The following is a 12,873-nucleotide window of genomic DNA, read 5'->3' as shown; positions in this document are numbered from 1 at the left end:
AGTCTATGATACCATTTGGTATCAAGTGGTAAACATCATTCCTCTCCAATATCACAAATTGGATAGCATAAAGACATTAACAGACTCTAATCAAATGAAAAATCATCTACTTTGTAGCTTAACCTATGAAATTTTACTAATCACATACATACATTCTTGATTTTCTTCAGTGATTCAAACTTTAAAGTTACAACTCTCAAGGAAGAAGATCAAGAATCAAACTTGGCTGCATTCACCTCCACATCACATCTTTGTAGGTGATAAAGTTTATGCACACTATAGATGATAATCATTATCTCATAAAACACATAGCTGTATCTGCCCTTGAATGGGGGTGACATTCATATCGTACACAGGTCACAAACACAGAGAAATCCTCTAGGGGGTTTGGCAAGTTAGATCCCTTGTATCATTTAATACGCACATACATCAGTAAGCATATCATGACGTGATCCATGGCCACTGTGCTACTGTAAATAGTTTTACTCTCACACAAACCCCAGGAGTCTCTAACCATTGACTATAAGCTGCTTTAATACCACAAGTAAAAGGACATGAGGGAAAAAATACTTTGTGGAACATGTCAGTGTTTCTGAAAATATTAGAGTGGCATGATAAAATAACCAATGCTATGGGAGCAAATGTTATTTGTGTGGAACATTTCCTCTGCTGCTGGGGCCCCACTACACTGGTTTTAAGTAGTAGAGCAAAATGAGAGAAAATGATTTTACTGCATCACTTTGCTTTAATTCTGCTGTACAAATCAGGTCTGCTAGAAAGGAGTAGAATGAGGCACCAATTGGTGATGAGTTGTGTATTGATGGAAACAAGCAATGCTCAGAGAGTCTCATGTGTCTAGGAGAGTAGGCCCCTGGGATTAGAATCATGGAGGACGGTGAAAACAGTTGTGGGCCAACTATCAGCACCAAGGACTTTGACATGCTGACATGTTTTTAGCTTCTATGCTGAGTTATGCAAACAACTTGGTGTATGTGAACACACGGGTACCATCATTAAGATGGGATGGTAAAATATTTTAGGCATTTTCCCTCCATATAAAACTCTTTCTGCAAGTTGCAAGACAGATTTCAGACAAGACAAATGCCTTCAGCAATTGTGTCACATGACAACAACATATTTTACTGCAAAATATCAGATTGTTTGAAAAAAAATGATAAACTTACTTTAACCCTAATCAGGATGGGGGGGGGGGGCGGAATCCGCCCCCCCTCGACGTTTCGCGCAATATCTTCGCAGCGCGATAAGCTCCCGCCGCGATGTTTCATGACTTTTTTCTTTCAAGTATCGCGCAACTTTTGAGACCAAAATTGTTGCGCCCGCGCGTACCGTTTTGACGCGACGCCCGTTCGAAAAAAATTTGTCAACCCCAAAATTGCTCCAAAACGTGATTTTGTGTACAAATCCAATGCAAATTGTGTTTTTTCAATTAATTCACATAAAAATTCATATCTTGACTTAGAATGGACGAAATTAATTTATTTTAGCATAATAAAGCTTCGAAAAATGTCTGTGACAAATTTTGGCCAAAAAACAAACAAAAACAAAAGGATCGAAAAACAAAGAAATACATAAGAAATTCAAAAAACAATCAAATACATAAGAAATTAATTTCGATACAGATTTTTTTTTACCCTATGTCTCAGGAGAATGATACAAGAAACATTTTTAAAAAGAAATTAGCTTAATTAGAGCATTAATAAGTGATTTAGAGCCCAAAACTGATGTTATGCATAAATTACAATAATTAATTAATACAAAATATAAGAAAAATTTTTCGGAGAAAGGAACCATACATTTTGATAGTATATGTCACGGGCGTCGCGTGTGCCGATTTTCAGCGCGATCACGCGTTCCGTAGGCGAGATCTGAAGGGGGGGCGGAATCCCCCCCCCAGATATAGCATAGCCAAAAAAGCCCAGCCTGATTGGGGTTAAGCACTAAAAAAATGTCTTCATCACATGCACTCAACCCAACATAAAAGTAAAATCAATATCTTAGTCATAAAATTTGGCTAGAAATGAGAAAATATCACACAGTTTTACAAACATACAAAAACATAGAAATTGTCAAAGTTGGCAGAAGAATGTGATGCCCTTGGCAACAAAATAACTACTTGGCTGACTCTGATTTGAGGAGGATTAGACTGCCAATATTTGTATACAGAAATAGGATGACTGTTTACTGGAGCCCTACAACAAAACCACAAACAGGCAAATGAACAGATAAGAAAAACCATTAAATACACAATTAAAGACCGTTTATAGTCAAAGACGCTGTAATAGCTATGAAAGATCCAACACTACATCACTTCATATAATGTCCCATGCCAGTCACTCAGGGTCCTCTCATTTTAAAAAGATTATTGCTTACTCCTTTTTAAAAATTGTGCCCAAATGTTGTTGTCATGGAGAAAAAAAAAAGACTGAGAATGCTCAACTTAACTATAATATCATCGCTGCTCACTAAAAAGAATAAAAAGTTTCAAAGTTATAACAAAAAATATGTTATTGGCAAACACTACAGTAGTGAACTTTTTTTTTATGACGGGAAAAGTTGAAGCACGACTACCATGGATAGAGTACCGAACATTTCATGTCAACTCATGTTCCCCTTTAAGAGAGGGGCGGATGTGGGCATCACCCTTGACACATTCCAGACGAAAATGAGATTGTCAATCAAATACTGAGAGGTATCTAGAGTAAGAAAAGATCATAATGATCTTGACAGCCTCAAACAGTTGTTGAATCTAAGCTAGCACTTAAACACATGCCCTTCACACTCTCTCCTAATTATCACAGACCTAACAAAGTCATTGATTTTGAACAGGAAGTAAAAATACCATGTCATTTTCAATTTCCCTGACACCATCAGAGCTAAAATCACATCAAGGCCCCAAACACCTTGGAAAACTATAAGATTGTCAACTTTTATAGGTAGCTCAAATGAATGTGTAGGGAAAGATTTAATAGATTGATTTCTCATTACTAGAACTTTTAATTCATGGCAGGAAGAAAAAAGAATAGGAAACGTTTATATTGACACCAAAATTGCTCACTTTGATTTTGAAATATCTTCCTCAAATATCATTCTGTTGAAATGAAATATTGTGACTTACAGCACAGTCAGCTAAGAACTGTGCAACAGGGACTTTCCCCGATCGATGAAAATGTGCAGAAAATCATTCCAATGAAGACTACTTTACCCCTAGTTAAATTACTCATTACAATTTGGGAGTCCCTGTTCATTACATATACAGAACCACTTCTAAAACTACTATTGACCTATGTATCATATTGCATGAAATCATACATTATATTTCATATAAATCATGGTAATCAAACATTCAAACAATCCATATGCATAATTCATATAACAATCAGAATTTTCAGATGTTGGCACTATACTCCTGATTCACAGAACCTAACCTTATTGGCTTTTACTGTCCTCATGTCAATTCTCTGTACTCAACACTCATGACCTGCTTAACTTTATAATACTGCCATTTCACAAATTAACACTATGCTAGACCCTGCGAAATGATGCCATGAGCACTGCATTCTTCATGACTTGCCTTCACAGTGGGATCTATCTTTCTTAACCCGTTGAGGATGGGCTGATTTTACTATAACACACATTTCCCTGGACACTTGCACGAGTACTAGTATACTCAGGACTCGTCCTCAACGGGTTAAAATCATGACATATTCCATCAAACCCTTCATGATAATGAAACAACAAAAAGGAACTTGTCATCTGAAACTAAAGTCTGCATTTGGCAATCACATACTTCAGTTACACAGAGTTGAATATTCATTCCATGACAAACATTTTAAAGTCTGTGCAAAAAAAAGTGACAAGAGGATGTGTGCTAGAGCAGACAAAAATTAATTATAGAAGCAAATATTAGAAAAAAAAATCAACAAAATATTTGTATAATGATTCACTACACCTTTTTTTTTTCAACAGAAAGCCTAAGACTTCTCCTTATAGATCTTTTACACTCCAATGTCTGCCCTCTTTCTATACCTGATGATTCCTGTGTGTTTCCTAGCTTCCAGACTTCCAGTCTGAAGGGAAACTGAAGCAATAGAAGTCTTGCCTTCACAGCCAGACTGACCAATGGTCTCTGAAATTCAGGAGAAAAAGGACACTTAGGAAACAGAAATCAAGACATAATTACAAATGCTGTAAAAACCATCATTCTGTAATTGAATGATCTGTCATCTTCTTCCCAAGAACAAATACGAACACAACAAAATTGATTGTTCCTATCAAAGCAGTTCTCAGCTGAGATGACATTTTGCAGAGTACTCCGATCTATCTTCATTTCATACAAAGTTCACTTATGATAAAAGGTGGAGTGGAAGAATAAAGGATGGACAATGACAGATATCATCTATGTATGACAAACTGCGTTCTTAAAAAATTGGACACATACAAGAAGTTTGCTTGCGAATGATAGGAAACAAACATGGAGACTTACATGGGGGAAGCCTCGTATCCTCTGACGATGTTTATGGGCCGACTGTTTTAATTTTGACATGTCTACTTCAAGGTGAGCGGGATTCACGGCCAGTTGAGTGTCCAGACCTTTTCAGAGAGAGCATGGGGCAAGTAGTCAGTCATCTCCTTACTTGTCCTAACCAAGTACTTATCTTACTTACCTTACCAATTCATATCACTTAACATTGCTCTTTTTACAGTACTTTAGCTCCACTTTGTGCTATACTAACCATTCTGAAATTTGTGTTTATTATTCACAAACTCTGAGGTTTGAGTTTTATTGGGTTTTACCAACCGGGCGCGTGCCCCCTCTATATTTTTGTTATAACGAGAGAAATAAAAAGAAAAAAAGGGGGGCACGTGCGCCCCACTTTTAATTTTGTAAAGGCGCCTCCCCTTTACAAAATTCCTGGATACGCCCCTGACTCGGGTATATAGAAAACCAGTAGCACTCTCTCTGATTACATTGCAAGGTACAAAGAAACTTCAATAAGGTGGTGACCATCATAAATCCCTCAGATATATATTCTAGTAATAAGAATTGGTCTGGTTATCAACTCACAAGGACTCCTCAGTCTCAAGAGACTTGGAACAGCCAGACAAGGGGATGTTGTTTGAAAACCATGCCAAATCTCAATATGTCATACAGTCCTTTACTGAAACTGGAACAACTTTTAGTAACATAATTTTCAAATAGCATCAGAAATTGATTTGTCTTGATTTCAGTACAACAGAACACTTGTAACACTGTAATATTCTCCCCCCCCCCTTTACCAAATGTATCCCCAATTACTGCTAAGGTGTACAATATTGCATGTTGTACACTTTAAGTGAAAGACAGGTCCCTCTTCCGAAACTCTGCAAACTTCTAGTTTTCTGTTGATAAGACATCCATGAAGCAGTTGGCTCAAAGCCAACATGCCCATTAAATTGTCCAATCTGTCACAAAACAATACCTCCTGAAACCAGCTGGTCTCTGGCCATGACCAGCGCCCTCACGTCATGGGTGTGGTCCCTCATGGTCCTGCTGCGCACCCAGTGCTTGGAATCACTCCCAGAAGTCTTTGCTACCAGACGGAACTCAGCAATGATAGGATCAATACCGGCAGTGAAGACACTGGTTTTATCTGCAGACACACACATCGAGAGAATGGCTGCCCTGTGGCTGGTGTAACTCTGTGTGACAAAGTGAAATAAAAGACACAAATTATCCTACATTTACATTCCAATAAGCATCTGCATGGGATAGCAAACATCAGGAGTGGATCCAGGAATTCCATAAAGAGGGGATGCAAAAAAATATTTCTGGTGCCACTTCCGGGTTTAATCAGCTGAAAAAAAAAAAAGGCTCCTGTGCTGTTTCTTGTGCATCTTCCAGGTTTCATCGTCTGACAAGCAAAGAAAAAAAGGCTTAAGAAGAATTTTCTGGTGCCACAATAATAAAAAATTAAATGAGGGCAAGCGCCCCCTTTCATTTTCTTTTCTTTTTATTTCTTTTGTTTTTGTTTTTTAAATCAAAGGGGGGCACGTGTCCGGTGTGCCCCCCGATCTGCCACTGAACCTGAACATGTGGACAGAAAAACAGTTAATGGCAAGATGAAACAATAGATATACGACTGACTGTGTGAAATTGTTTTGTCTACATCTATACTAGTTCATGAAAAGCAAATTTGAGAATGACGCCCAAAAGCTGCTCCATGGTTTCAATCTCTACACACATTGGTAAAGACTGGAATAAAGGATCATTTATTACCAGACATTGCTTGCATGAAAGCAAAATTCTAATCTCCTCAAAACAGGAGAAATATAAACAAACAAAAGAAAGAAAATATTGTAACCCTAAATGACAAAAACTAACCTGCTCTCAAATCAGGCAATTCAAGTTATACAAGGTATGTGTAATTACCTTATTTTATCAATCATAACAAGTAGGGGCCCGTTGCATAAAAGTTACAACAATAGTAACTTTGTCATCAAGTGGTAACTACCATGGCAACAATACTCAACAGCCAATCAAAATCAAGAATTCCATGGAAGTTACCGTTGGATGGCAAAGTTACCATAATTGCAACTTTTATGCAACGGGCTCCAGAAGTCCTTTGTGAGCATACCACTCTAGTACTGATACACCACTACTTGCCTATACTTACTAAAATAAACTTGGCACATACAGCAATGGCTCTGTTCACTTAAGTCCAACAGTTTTGTCATTACAGTTCAAGCTCCATTAGCTGTTAACTCACTAAATCTGACCTCATATGCCAAACCATCACTCCACTGATGCAATATTTGATGTTATAAATACAGGAGATCCCATTATAACAAAATCCTCAGGACTGGCAGTTGTATCTTTTGTTATATTGAAATTTTGCTATACCCTAACAGTCAAGTATATAAAGATATATGTACACTCAGCAAAAAAGAAAGTAAATGCTTTTTGAGTTCAGATTTCTCATAGAATATTTGGCTGAAAGCTAATGTATTATACACCATATTGAAGGTAATTTAATTGGCTATCAACCTGATAGGTCACCAAAAAGGGAAACTTTACGCATGAGTGAACACCATTGTTTTTCTCTTCCAGGGCACAAAAGCAAAAATTGCAAAACTGAATAAGTTGTCATCTATGCGTATGTGCTCTTCCATAGAACAATAGGAACAAACAACAGATTTCACACAAAAAGAAACATGAATCAACTTGCAAAAATAAACCATTGATCTCTATGATATCTTTAAAGCTCAAAAGATCAATGAAGGCTAAAAATAATGGAGGAAAAATAAAGCATCTTATGTAAAATCTAAATTCAAATGAAATAAGAGAAGAAGTAAAATTTGATAAAAATGGTAGAAATTTGAGCTTTTTTCAAAGTAGGAAATTTTAAATAATGTTTGCTTCTTGAAATTGTCACTTCGACTCTTAAATCACTAGATTAAGATGAATAAATAAAGAAATTCTGCTCATTTGTTCATCTTTATCCTTATTATTCCCTATGTCATTTGAAGTTTGACTTGATAGAAAATTCTTATTTTTCCCCTCTAGTTTCCCGCTTTGTTTTTCTTAGAGGTTATAAAGAGATAAAGAGAACAAAGACTTATTTTTCATATTTCATTCATGTCTCTCATTGTGTAAAACTGGTCTTTTGTTGTCAATGTTATCATGAAGGGCATTTGCAAATGAAAGAGAACATGTCAATTTTTGCAATTTTTAATTTTGTGCCTTGGAGGACAAAAACGAATGTGCTTACTCATGCGTAAAGTTTTGTTTTTAATTAACCTATTAGCTTAATAGCCAATTGAATTACCTTTAACATGGTATATAACTCATTGACTTTCATAAAAATCTTCGAAGAAAAATATGACTTTGAAAAGTGTTTACTTCCTTTTTTTGCTGAGTGTATAAACCAGGTAGATGTTCATTTTGGACCTGAATTTTTACTTCATTGTGACAAGAATTTCGTTAATACCATGCTCGTCTTAACAGGAGTGCACTGTATTGAAGTATTTGCCAAGTTCTATCACCTTGAGTAGAGTGCCATGTGTTCCGTTCCAGAACTGAGTCCTGCCCACTGAGTCCCCACTGACCACAGTCATGTCCTCTAGTATTGCTACCTGCCAGACCACTACTTCTTGGTGCCTCTGGACTCGTTGCATGGTGATTCTCAGCTTGGCATGGCCTGGGATTACAAGCACAGAACTGATGGTTGATTTCATCACACTAATATTAACAATTGTTATAATAATAAATGTACAGCAATAAAGACCTTGATGACATCAAGGAATTTAATGACATTGATATAATGCTACTATAGGTGATACAATACCTACTACTATTGCTTTTACTGCATGCCCAGTGCCAATAATACAATTGTGGTAATATAATTAATGTCAATACTCACATACTATTGCTTGCTTGTTCAATTTCTACTGGATTCACATTGCACGCTTTATTTTTTGTGTGCTTAATACATGGAGAAAAAAAAAAACCCATACTAGGGATAGATAAAAAAATCACATGAAACCACTTTCTTACTTCAGCCTGACAGGATTGAGTAGCCTCTTCTCATACCTCAGTATGGTTGGAATTGATGAACAATTTTCACAATTTGTATTTATACCGAAATCTAATTATCATTCAATAATTATTTTTCCCTTCAGTGTATTTGCACTGAACACTATTATTTGTCTGATATAACAATTACTTTGAACAGTTTTTCCAACATTAAACATACTACTTAAAGGCATACAATCGTGGCGAGTGGTTTGTGCGGCACAGAGACGAACGCAACACGCTGCCTCCCCCCATTCTGTATCAAATGTAGTGACCCCGAATGAGAATGGCACTGGCTCAATGGGTCAGGAAACAACACTCTAGACTACAAGAGCTCTGTGCTACAAATCTCCTAACCCAAAATGGCTGTCCGAGCGAGCCACGAGAGCTTCCAAATGGACACACACTCTCTGTGCGCATGCGCATGAAGAGAGGCCAAAAGAGCCACGCGTCTTCTGGCCTCTCTCCTCCAATCACCGCAGCTCGCGGTGACAATGTTTGTGTATGATGCGTACACACACGCACACACACACACACGTGTCTCAGTGGTAGCATTGTCCCATACGTTTATGGATATAGCACCGAGTCTGGCATTGCGCAATTGCATGCACAAACTTCGGTTGTTCGGAGTTTACGTACCATTAGGGATGACGATCGTATGCCTTTAATGTTGTTCATTCCTAGCAAGAGACATTTCAGGTATTCAAAGAGGGCAATTTAGTATTTACAAGTAATTTCTTGAAGACACTTCACCTGATTGTGATTTATTGCACATTACTGCAGAAAATGCTGAAATAGTTAAAAGCAGGACAGTATGAATAAAAAAAAAATATACATGTTTATATATATATATATATATATATATTCTCTGGGGAAAAAAATTGACACTAGTCACTTGCCATCACCTCTATGAAGGCCATATCTAATTACGTAAACCACTGAACATCTATCATTCTTGATCCTGCTGAGAATTTCCATCATCAATACTACTCACAAAGGCAAATCCTGATTGAGATCAAGAACTAGTGCTAAAATTGGGGGGAAAATGAAAAAGCAGAGGTGACTACACTACCTGTGTTGACATTCCAGAGTCTGATGTTATCAAGAGAACCAGTAACAATGACCTCATCAGATGGGTGCCATGCCAACGACGCGACACGACCCTGCTGCATTTGAAACGCTCTGTCATAGGTGAAGCCCTCATCATTGACTTCATAGAGACGGATATAACCATCCTCACACCCCGCCTTGAAACAAATAAAGATAAATAGATAAAATGATTCATAAAGGGACAGAAAAAGCAACATTCACAGTCAAATTTCTGCAGAGTCACACACAACTAGACAGAACCTTGGCACAATCAGTATTACAAATATCTGAGAGAAAAAGTATCCAGAAATGACAGCAATCAAAGTATCTCTAAACATCCAAGGGGGGGGGGGGGGGGGGGGGGGGGTGCATGCATTACATTTCAGTTCCTAATCATACATTTATATGATGGTATGATTTGTATCAGCATAGTGTGGACAAGTGTATTGTGCAGTGTAGTATAGTGTAGACATGAACTTTCGTGTGCATTTTAATTTTGTGAATCTTGGCTCTCATGAAATTCGCAAAATTAAAATGCATGCAAACATTTCTGGTTTTACAGTATGTGTTCTTGGATTATCTGCATTCAATTTCAAAGCATGTCTGTTATATAACAGGGTGGTCCACGAGGGGTTTTAGCATGTCGCTGCAACATGCTAAAATTCTTGTGCAACATCCTCAAAAGCCAGCAACACGCTATGCAACATCCTCAAGAATTTGCAACAAGCTCAAAGTAAAAGTATTCAAAGATGTGCAAAACATGTGCATAACATAAGAAACGTCAAACTACCTGGTACTTAGATATTTGTGTGCAAAACATGAGAGAGAACATTGAATGTAAGCAGCACAAAGAGAGATAAGCAGCAAAATATTGCGTACTACGTACTCATTGTGTGCGCTCCGCGCATATTCAATTTCTGCAATATTATCAGATTCTGAGCTTGCAACATGCTCAAATTTCAAGTTGTGGACCACCCTGTATAATGTACTAGCAATACTTCATATACCAACATGACCAATCTACTGCTTTATGATAAAGGTTGCTATTTACAAAATCTTGTTACCTCCGCCAAGGGAGGAGGTTATGTTTTCGTTACCGTTGGTTTGTTCGTTAGTTAGTTTGTTAGTTTGTGTGCAAAATAACTCAAAAAGTAGTAGACGGATTGGGATGAAACTTGCAGGAAAGGTTGAGAATGACACAAGTACCAAACGATTAACTTTTGGCAGTGATCCGAGAATTTTTTGGGAATTTATGAAGGATTTTTGACATTTTGGCAGGTAGGGTCAATGAACTTGGGAGTTCAGGCTGCGCGTATTTGAGGTTTGCCTGCGCGCACTACAGTGCGTGCTCTAGTTTCTGCTGGGGTGAGGCGCACCGTGCAGCTGAGGGTTTATGACGTAACAGAGGCTTCTATATTGGGAAATCTGGCAACTTTCAGCACACAATGCAGTACGTATGGGTGGAAATCACTGATATCTCTACGGAAGAACAAGATCAGTGGTGAAAATGATTTGCATGCTTGGCGGAGGTCTGCGCTCTCAGAGTGTTTCTCTAGTTAGTAAATGATTTAAGTTTCACCAAACCCGAGATATCATATGACTTACCGCAATATGTGTTTCACCATGATTGGCTGCAAGACACAAAAATGCATTTCCATAGTACACTGATTTCTGCAAACAAATACAGAGAAACATAAAAACATTTAAACTATCAATGTAAGACAATATATCAACTTCTGATATTGACAAGTCTCCACTGTTAGAAAAAAAAGAAGTGTAAATAATCTCAGCTAAAAAGAAAAAAACTCTCTGTGTTCACATTTCATCAGACAAATGAGTAATATCTTTGTTGTTGCTGTTAACACTCTAATCACTATGGCTTAGTCACTGCAAAAATATATGGAATATATTTCTCTATGTAAACTAAAGCTTATTCTGATCAATATGCCATTTGTATCCCTTACTAGGTTTTATATTGCCTCTAAACTGGAACTAAAAAGTCAACATAATAAACTAGTAAAGTGAGATTGGAATAAATTCCCACCATTTCTCAAAAAACATATATTGAAGCAAATGTTCCAGACACTGCTGACTTGTCTCAGTCAAGAGTTGAAAGCTGAGGGAATAATGCAGTCTGCAAACAAAGAAATTCTTCTTTCACCTTTGGTTCTAGTTTTTGTAGATCATATTCAATCATGTGACCCAGGAGACCAGCTGAAAAGAGACGACCCTTGACCCAGACAAGGCAGTTCACTTTGTGCTTCTGTGACCCTGGGATGACCTGAAGGTGGCATGAATGAACATACACAAATTGCAATAGCATGGCACATGATTTCAAAACATTAACACCATAATGTCAAAGCGAGTACATAGGATACCCAAGAGATCTTTATATTTCAATTCTTTGTTAACAGAAAATTGAATTCATGCATCTAACAGAGGGGGAAAAAAATAACTGTGAATTAAGTGTCTTCTCCAAGTCACATTGAAAGTGTAATTCCAAGGCACAAATGGAATATTTGTTGGTTTGTTTGTATTTTTTTTTGTACTGCAGCATACTCCATACATATCAAAGATTTGACATAATGATGAAAAAAAAAAACCACATTATATGTGAATGTAAGAGATTTGATACTCATTTATTGCATATTGCTGCCTCATGTATACAACATGTACAATGTACAAGACATCCAACAGGGAAGGTTCTGAATCACTGAGTTCTTGGCAGTGCCTCTGCACCAGTTATATAGTGATAACAATCCATTTGATTTGTAGCAAAGTGTAAAGGAACTGTATCATACATGGATCTTTGATGTAAGAGGTGGCATCTATAGTAATCATCAACATTAAAATGAAAACAATAAAACAAAACATATGCAATTTCTTTACCTATGCCAAGACTGCACATGATGGTTGTTAAATCAAGAGTAAAACTAAGAGAGAACAAACATTCCCAGGTTAATGCTATGAAGAATCAAAACAAAGCAACCCCTAAAAAAGAATAACAATTATACTTTCCAAACCTTTTCTTGATGCCACTGTTTCTGCTCCCCTGCCTTCCAGATCTCCAGTGAATTATCATCTCGGCCAACTGCTAGGAGGGAGTCTGCTTGGTTGAAAGCTAGACTTTGTATGCCACAAGGTACATAATTGAAGAACTTGACATGATGGAGGCAAAAGTCTCCCATGGCTCTCTGAATGTTCCTGTGTCT

General features: G+C 37.3%; 1 protein-coding gene across 1 annotated transcript; it reads right to left on the bottom strand.

Moving 5' to 3' along the window:
* Positions 1-7,998: 7,998 nt before the first annotated feature.
* On the bottom strand, positions 7,999-12,873 carry LOC139741646 (U3 small nucleolar RNA-associated protein 4 homolog). The gene is made up of 5 exons (XM_071652225.1): positions 12,685-12,873; positions 11,823-11,942; positions 11,267-11,332; positions 9,645-9,819; positions 7,999-8,198 (listed from the first exon to the last, which is right to left on the bottom strand). The coding sequence occupies exons 1-5, from the start codon at positions 12,847-12,849 to the stop codon at positions 7,999-8,001; spliced, it is 726 nt and encodes a 241-aa protein (XP_071508326.1). The 5' UTR covers positions 12,850-12,873.

The sequence above is a fragment of the Diadema antillarum genome, unplaced genomic scaffold (assembly GCF_040938485.1).
Source record: "Diadema antillarum isolate AM-2024a unplaced genomic scaffold, OU_Dant_1.0 seq00000942_RagTag, whole genome shotgun sequence".
NCBI classification, from domain to species: Eukaryota; Metazoa; Echinodermata; class Echinoidea; order Diadematoida; family Diadematidae; genus Diadema; species Diadema antillarum.
This window is presented reverse-complemented; position numbering and strand designations above follow the sequence as displayed.